This window comes from Sinocyclocheilus anshuiensis, unplaced genomic scaffold (assembly GCF_001515605.1).
Source record: "Sinocyclocheilus anshuiensis isolate Anshui unplaced genomic scaffold, SAMN03320099.WGS_v1.1 scaffold86, whole genome shotgun sequence".
Classification (NCBI taxonomy): Eukaryota; Metazoa; Chordata; class Actinopteri; order Cypriniformes; family Cyprinidae; genus Sinocyclocheilus; species Sinocyclocheilus anshuiensis.
Genome location: NW_015547662.1, coordinates 2,762,667 through 2,771,797, shown reverse-complemented (window position 1 = coordinate 2,771,797; position 9,131 = coordinate 2,762,667). Strand labels below are relative to the sequence as shown.

Sequence of the window (9,131 nt, the reverse complement as noted above, 5' to 3'; positions counted from 1 at the left end):
TTGAAGGATGCGAGTTGCAACAGATTTTTTTCTTTAGTAGATAGTTTGTATGTCTTTCATTTGAATTGCTTGCATTGCTTTAATCAGTCAGCTTATCATTCCAAAATTTTCACGTAAATCACTGCAATATTAGATTATTTTAATTTAATTTAATTATTTTATTTTATTTTAGACAAGTGGTTTTATTTTATTTATTTATTATTTAACGCCATGTCAGCAGCAATGGCTATATTCATGGCAAAAATAATTCAATTGCATCATTCAAACATAATGTTTACAATAATTTAACAATTTTGTCTTAAAAAGTCAACATACAAAAATATAAAATATAAACTAAAATAGCAATAACAATTATATAGAGTCTTTCAACTTACTACGTGACAAAAAATTATTTCTTATTTCAGGAGAAACCTTTTTAAAAATGTCCATTAATGTATTTTCTTTATTTTATCTTATTTTCACCTTATCATAATTAAACTTGTTGGCTTAAATAAAAACTTTGTGTGACACAGTAAGTAACAATAACAGTTATTTTAATCACACTATCTCTCTCTCTCTCTCTCTCTCTCTCTCTCTCTCTCTCACACACACACATAAATATAATTTATGGTTTAGAAGCTTCTTGAGCTTTTATGTTTTTTTTCAGTCCCTGTTTTTAGTCTGTCCATGTCTGGACTCCGTAATCAGATGCAGCTCATACAGAGCCTCTCACACACTCAGCACACAGATGTGTGTGTGAATGTCTGTCCAGTCCAACAGCTGCACTCTCACACACACACACACACACACACACACACACACTGCACATATGTGGGAATGTATTATTCCTTTCTTTGAGTCCATGATTGTGTGCTGTTCATGATGTATTTTTACCCGCAGCTGCTTTTTTGACAGTTTGCTGTCAGGACAGACATGGAGAGTCTGACGTAAGTGTGTGTGTGTGTGCATAAGATATAGGGATCATGAAAAATACATATATTTTCAGTGCATTGGCAATTCAATGTCACATACAGTAAAAATAAAATATATATACACACTGCCATTCATAAGTTTTTGATGTTTTTCAAACAAGTCTCTTATGCTCACCAGGGCTGCATTTATTTGATCAAAAATACAGTAAAACAGTAATAATGTGATGTATTTTTGCACAATTATAGACAATATTTCATTACTACCGACTTAACTAGCATGATGACAAAAAAATAAATAGAAGAGAAGTTCATACCATCACTGTTGCAGCGAATAACTGTGTCTGGTGAGGGTGTGTTCTGTGATCGTGAGCCAAATGAGTCGAGACTGTCGAACGAATCTTCACGGCCGTGCCTCGGAGGAGACAGCGAATCAGAGCGCTCCGATTCCCAGCTGTCGATGTAACCGCTGTCTCTTATACTGCGCTTAGGGGAGTCTAACTCTTCATTTACACACTCCTGCACACAAACACCAAATATAAAAAAATAAAGAATTCAAAACATAAAAGCTTATGAATTATTTCATTTATCAGGCTGTTTCATATGTTCAGTGTTCTTGGCAAGAATTGATTTACCTTTCGCATCATGGAAAGAAGCCCCTCAAACTCTTTCAGGTCGAGTGTGGGGCCGTTATACGTTGCACAGCTGTTAGCAGCTTTACCAAGCCAGTATATGGTTATGAGCACCTAATCGTTCAAAAAACACAGCAGAGAATACAAATGTAAGTCAAACAATAATTGACACGTAAAGTTTAAAAAACAGTTCAGTGTACTTACATTCTTCAGCTTTCTACTGCAGTCAGAGCCCCTACAAAGAAAAAGAAAGAGAGAGAAAACAGCTGTTTTCCATCTAATCAACAGAGATATACTATCATTCAAAAGTTTGGGGTCGGTAAGATTTGTCTCTTATGCTCACCCAGGCTGCATTTATTTGTTAAAAAATCCAGCAAAAACAGAAATATTGTGAAATATTATTACAATTTAAAATAACTCTTTTCTATTTTAACATATTTTAAAATGAAATTTATTCCTGTGATGCAAAGCTGAATTTTCAGCTTCACTACTCCAGTCTTCAGTGTCACACGATCCTTCAGAAATCATTCTAATATGCTGATTTGGTGCTCAAGAAACATTTCTGATTATTGTCAATGTAGAAAACAGTTGTGCTGCTTAGTATTTTTGTGGAAACTGTAATATTTTTTCAGGGTTCTTTGATAAATAGAAAGTTTAAAAGCACAGCATTTATCTGAAAAACTCACTTTTGCTCAGTTAATAAACCCTTTCTGAATGTTACATCTTAAAGTGTAAAAAACTTGCATCAACTTCAATATGGATGAACCAAAATTCTTCGAAAAACTGCTTATATTCTGATTAAATAATTCAAACAACCAATTAAAATCAAAACGCTTTAGCTAAAACTTCTTTTTTTTCAGATTGGTTATCTAGTGTAAATCTACGCTTTCAGAAGAAGAAGATGAGCTGCTGTGAAGAACTGAAATGCAAGATCTTCTAGAGCCACCAAAATAACTTCTGATTCATCCCATTCATTTTTCTGCACATAATCAGTCTCCTCCTCCTCCTCCTTCTTCTGTCTCTGTTCACGCATACACAAACACACACATACGTTAAGTTCGCTCGTATCGACGTGTCCTGCAGGTCTCCAGGATCGAACAGCTGTGATCCCTTCAATCCCAGCTCTTCGCATCCTCTCAGAAACATGGTCAGATTATCCTGATGAGAGGAAAGACACATATTATGCACCTGCTGTATGTGACAATTACAGGCAATGTGTGATGAGCTGCATGTTATCAAAACAAGCATCTAAAGATGTAAAAAAAAGTGTTTGAGGCAGTTTTCCTTTACTTTTGGAAAATCTAGTATGAAACTTACAATAAAGTACCATGGTATAACCAGGATTTTTGTATCTAATTAAAGTTCTCAAAACACTGCTTTTGAGCTATAACTTTAAAGCACTGATAAGCTTCACTTAATTCTCTCATTAGGGGCTGTATTTATCTGATATCTTGATGGCACAAACATAAAATAGCTACCACACACAGATACACACACAAATTGGGACAGTACTGGATTTGTTCTGAGACAGCAGTGCTGAGACTGGCCTGACACAAACAGGCACAGAACAACACAAACACGTGCAAACAAACACACACTAACCACACTCACCAGTCCTGCAATGGGTGCTGGAAGTCTGTTGATCTTTTTCACAAGGCCTGGTTTGATTGAACTCAGCAACCTAATAAGTCACATGATGAGAGAAAGAGAGAGAAATTGCATAATATGTTGGAACCATAATATGTTGGTTGACATAACATCCTCTCATTTTTGTGATTTATTTTCGGAGGTTTTTTTCCTTTTTTTTCAATCATTACAGTTTGGACCACAAAATGAAAAAATTATTTGTTAAAAAAAAAAAATCACTACTTTTCACAAATTTGGGGTCAGCAAGATATTTTTTTAAGAAATTAATACTTACATTAATTGCATTAAATTCAACAAAAAATAATTCAAAGAATCCTGAAAAAATGTATCATGGTTTTCAACATAGATAATAATCATAAATGTTTCTTGAGCAGCAAATCAGCATATTAGAATGATTTCTGAAGGATCATGTGACACTGAAGACTGGAGTAATGATGCAGGAATTTCAGCTTTGCATCACAGGAATAAATTGTAATAAATAAAAATTGTACAGGAATAAATTGTAAAAATAAATGCATCCTTGGTGAGCATAGAAGACTTAAGAAGAAACTTTTTTAAACCCCAAACTTTTGAACGGTAGTGTAGTGATCAGAATTAGGCTTTTATTTGTCCTCTTTAACATAAAAATGTCCTAGATGTAAATGATGCTTATACAAATTTGTATTCATTCTTCCATACTGGTGAATTAATTGCACCTGCATTTAATCAACATTTAATCCATTAATGTTTTTAAGCACTTTGCCACAGAAAACCTAACTTCCACTAAACATTTTTCATTTACATTTACAGTATGTGTGTGTGTGTGTATATGTGTGTGTGTGTGTGTGTGTGTGTAAAACTCACTCGCAGAGCAGAATGCCGTTCTCCAGGCCGCTTCTGAAATCCTTATCACCGAAACTTCTTCCTGTTGCTGCCTGTCAAGCAAACAGAAAAGCAAAAACATCATCAGTAAGAAAAAGAACTGAAAATGTTTTAATGAAGAGGTAAGAGAGTGCTAATGTGACTGAAGCAGTTTGAATGTAGTCAAATTATTTTACTGACCAATGTCCCCTTCTAAAGCTATAGTTTTACAGTATGATTTGTGTCTAAATGCTAACCAAACAGATGCTTTCTATTTGTTTAGGGAGGCTTCAAAGCTCAACTCTTCATGTTTTAATCTGTTATGATATTTCCTTTTTATATTATGTATGTGTTCACACATCAAATGCTCTTTATAAGTTTAAAAACTAAATAAGACAAAAAGGGTTTCACAAAGGAGCTCTGAAACAGCTGCTCTTCTTTCATACAAAACTCTGGTAGTTATTAGGTTAATACTTAACACATTCAAAAGGCACAATGTGTGTGTGTGGGTCCAAGTATATAAATATGTATGTATGTATGTATGTAAGTATAACTATGTATATATGTGTGTGTTTTTCTGCGAGTGTGAGTGATTATATATACTGTGTGTAGTGTGTGTGCATTTAATGTGTACAAGTAAAGTACTAAACTAGTATTACATAACCTGTCCTTACTTAACACGTTTAAACATACCAAGCGTTTATGTGTAAAAGAGAGAGAAAAAGAAAAAGAAAAAAGGCTCTCTATTGCCAAGAGGCCAAGTACATGACCAAGTAGTTGAGATTAATAAAGATTAGTTTCAATAATGCAAAGCACTTTGGAATGAAGACAAAACCTGCAAGCACACACACAATCACCCATAAACCTGTTACCCCCTAAACCTTTACACAGAGTTTCTCTCAGAGCAGGAAACAGCTGACCTGTACATCAGTACGAGGGCACTCATTGTCCATTGTCCTTCAACTGCTGCTAAGAAAGGAAGTCACACAACGCTATTAAAGGAATAGTTCAACCAAAATTGATAATTTGCTGAAAATGTACTCACCCTCAGGCCATCCAAGACCAGCTGTTTGGACTCTCATTCTGACGGCACCCATTCACTGCAGAGGATCCATTGGTGAGCAAGTGACGTAATGCTAAATTTCTCCAAATCTTTTCCTCTGGAAAAATAAACTCATCTAGATCTTGGATGGCTTAATGGTTAGTACATTTTCAGCAAATGTTCATTTTTCAAAAAAAAACAGGCTCAGTCAGGGGCCTTGTGCTCCTCTGGCCAGACAAAACCCTAGGGACCGGACATGTACTGTACACCACTACTTAACTCATTCTGCAAGTCGGAGCCTTACACACTGAAATAATTTGGTTATTCGTCATTCATTCTCCACACAACCCGGTCATCCTTGGCTTACCCTGGCTACAGGACCATAATCCACAAATCTCTTGGCGTGAGGAACAGATCATGCAATGGGATCCCAACTGCTTGTCTAAATGCTTGAAGTCCATCACCCCCATACCTGTAAGCACTGCTATTGTTATCAACAAAACCAACTCAGCCCCACATATACCTCCAGAGTATGGCGATCTGCTTGAAGTAAAACCAAAACTTCAAAACTACCCCCACAAGGACCCAGTGACTGTGCCATAGAACTGCTACCTGGCACCATGCTGCCTAGAGGAAGAATCTTTCCCTTGTCAGAACCTGAGGCTGAAGCATTGAAAACACACATTGAAGAAGAGCTAGCCAAGGGTTTCATTCATCAATCCACTTCACCAGGAGCAGCAGGATTCTTCTTCATGGGTAAGAAGGATGGTGGCCTTCGTCCTTGAATCGATTATCGAGGCTTAAATGAAATAACGGTCAAATTCCGATATCCATTGCCCCTGGTTCCAGCAGCATTGGAGCAGCTCAGAACTGCCAAAGTTTTCACCAAGCTAGATCTGCACTCCGTCTACAACCTTATCCGCATCCGAGAAGGGGATGAATAGAAAACTGCTTTTTCCACCAGCAGTGGGCACTACGAGTACATTGTTATGCCGTTCAGGCTGTCCAATAGTCCGTCCGTGCATGTTCCAGTCCTTCATAAACAACATATTCAGAGACACGTTGAACCAGTGCCTAATCATATACATTGATGACATCTTGATCTACTCTAACACTTTAGAGGAGCACGACAAGCACGTCCAGGCGGTTTTAAAGTGTCTCATCGAACACCAACTGTATGCTAAAGCAGAAAAATGTGAATTCCATCAAACTTCAATCTCCATTCTCGGTTACATCATCAGTGCTGAAGGGGTGTCTATAGGCGAGAGCAAAGTATGAGCGGCTCTCAAGTGGTCTCAACCTACCACAGTGAAGGAACTACAACGTTTCTTGGGATTTGCTAACTTTTATAGAAGACTTAGCAGGAACTTTAGCGCTGTCGCCGCTCCACTCATCTCAATGGTAAAGGGAGGGAATACTAACCTTCGCTGGTCCACTGATGCTGTTCAAGCTTTCAATGAATTGAAGAACTGCTTCACCTCGACACCCATTCTGCATCATCCTGACCCTAACATACCTTTTGTGGTAGAAGTAGATGCATCTAACACCGGCATTGGCGCCATCCTCTCCCAACGTCAAGGTAATCCTCCTAAGCTTTTTCCATGTGCCTACTTCTCTCGCAAACTCTCATCCGCTGAACAGAACTATGATGTGGGCAATCGAGAGCTCCTTGCCATGAAACCGGCGTTTGAAGAATGGCGTCACTGGCTGGAGGGGGCAAGGCATCCATTTCTGGTATTAATAGATGTAGCAAATTAGCTCAAAAGGGAAATGTATATAAATAATTACAATTAATTATAATTAATTACAATTATTTAGGCTATATCAGCTGCCAGTAGTAACTAGCAGAATTAATATTACCATCAACTAATCAGTTCGTCCAGCGAACATTCAGAGTAATTTCATATCAACTCTAAGAAATTATATTTTCGTGGCCATAGAAAATAACTTTCTTACAATACTAGTGTATTAGAGCATGTAACAAGATCAGGAATCGTTAAATGGACATTATCCACAAGCAGTGACAGAATCAGAAAAACTTGTGTAATTTGTGCACAAAAGTTTTATTAACTAAACACTAACACTAGTCTAAACAAACAAACATACATACAATCACACATACATGGGGGGAAGGGCAAATTTCAGTTAACCACCTGACTGAAACCATCAACGCTATTTTACAATGGGGTCTTCAGCAGCTTATACTAAACTTCTGTTTTGTTTTGTTCAAGATGTTATTCTGGCGAGTTTTCTCCCAGGTGGAAAGTGAAGACATGACTGTAGTTGAGGCCTGCCAGGCTTGGCTGCGCCGGCTCCGGGACTTGGTGAGTCCCACACAAGCAGCAACCAGAAGTTGAAGCAGAAGAGCAGCAGAAGATGAGAGAGGGAGGTCACCTTTTAACTTTTGTGGAGGTCACACCTCCAGGGGGTCATTGAGCCAATGGTAACAAACTTTCGGAGGGAACGTTTACGACTCTTTGTCTTCGAGCATGGCAGTTTACATATGTAACTGGATTGTGTACTGGTGCAAAACTATTAAAGATTCTTATGATACACTGATATGTTGCATAGGTATTAACATATAATATGCTGTTTTTTTGAGTTTGCAGATTCTGACTTCATTTGAATGGTAACAACTCTACAGTTTCTTATTATTATAACTGAATGAATTGAAACAATGTAAAAATTGTATGTGAAAGATGACGCATTTTATAAAGTTAGGGTAAAAAAATGACCATTTATAAGTGGGAAATTACATCTGTTTTGTTACATACAGCAACTCATTTTCAGTTCATTGTTATTTCTACCTCTTTCCAGTCACAGAGCACTTTATTTTGAGAGTTGTTTAAGTGAAAGAACATCTGTAACTTAGTCTTTGCATTGAAAAAAAGTAGATTTTTTTTTTGTATTTGCTGTTAATCATAGTTCTTAGAAAGAAAATCGGAATCTGCAAAAATCGGAATCAGCAGGTCACACTTACAAAAAAAATTGGAAATCGGATTCGGTCAAGAAAAATTGCAAAGGTGCTACTCTAATTATTGTTTTGACTATATTTTTGATCAAATAAATGCATAAGAGATTTCTTTCAAAAACATTACAACTTTTAAACAGCAGTGTTATACCAAACTTTATGCTGAATAAAAAAGTGAATTATACAGGAAAAAAAGATATTCTCTAAAAACTCAAACAACACTACAAAATAGTGTTGGTATTGCAAATATAGTGCACTTTATAGGGAATGAGACGTGATTTAGGACACAGCTACACATAGTGATTTTCACACATGCAGACACATTCACTCTCTCAGAATCACACACAGTTCTTTGAGAAATCCCTTGCAGCTGTCTTTAACTGTCAGAAAGATTCACTCTCCCTCCGCTTTATGTATTTACGCTCTCTTCATTAGACGAGTACACACACACACACACATAAATTAGAGGCAAGCTGTTTTTCAAACAAATATTCATCTGCCTGCTCCAACATACTGAATATAACTGTGGACCAGAGTCAGAAATTAATCCCTGAATGTGAAGAAATCACTTCAACAACTCCATAACTCAGTTATATGAAACAGCTTTTACATTAACATCTAACATAACTGTTGTACAAAGCTATTATATAAGCTGTAGTTATAATTAATTGAAAAGGTCATTTTGAAACTGATGCCATTTCCAGAGCGATGAGGTGATTTTTTTAAAGGTACATTTTTGTAAGGTTTCAAACATCCTAACAGACAAATAATGTGTTTTATTGTTAATAAATTGCACTGTGACCTCTCAAGCATCCCAAAATGGAAAATATAGCTAATGGTAACAGTGTTGACATGACTTGGGGACAATTTTTACGTTTTTTATAATACACGGTCAACTAAAATCTAAAGATAAATGTCTTATAAACTGAAATGTGCCTTGAGAAGCAAATATTGTCCTCAATAAAACATTAATTCCTGAAACTACTCTTAATACTGTGAAGGCTATATGACAGTCCTGCATTCACATACTGGCCTAATTCATTCATATAGAGAAATAGACATAACAGAGAGAAAGAGCTGATTGCTGGCAA

The 9,131-nt window shown here is 36.5% G+C and overlaps 1 protein-coding gene across 1 annotated transcript in view; it reads right to left on the bottom strand.

Annotated features, from left to right (window-relative positions):
- LOC107702273 (LIM and calponin homology domains-containing protein 1-like) overlaps positions 1–9,131 on the bottom strand; it is a 66,091-nt gene that overhangs the window by 36,343 nt on the left and 20,617 nt on the right. The window contains exons 3-8 of the mRNA XM_016504531.1: positions 4,031–4,101; positions 3,152–3,221; positions 2,592–2,698; positions 1,745–1,775; positions 1,544–1,654; positions 1,226–1,427 (exon numbers count right to left, since the gene is read on the bottom strand). Of these exons, the coding sequence (XP_016360017.1) occupies positions 1,226–1,427; positions 1,544–1,654; positions 1,745–1,775; positions 2,592–2,698; positions 3,152–3,221; positions 4,031–4,101 (592 nt within the window). The remainder of the gene's footprint in view (positions 1–1,225; positions 1,428–1,543; positions 1,655–1,744; positions 1,776–2,591; positions 2,699–3,151; positions 3,222–4,030; positions 4,102–9,131) is intronic.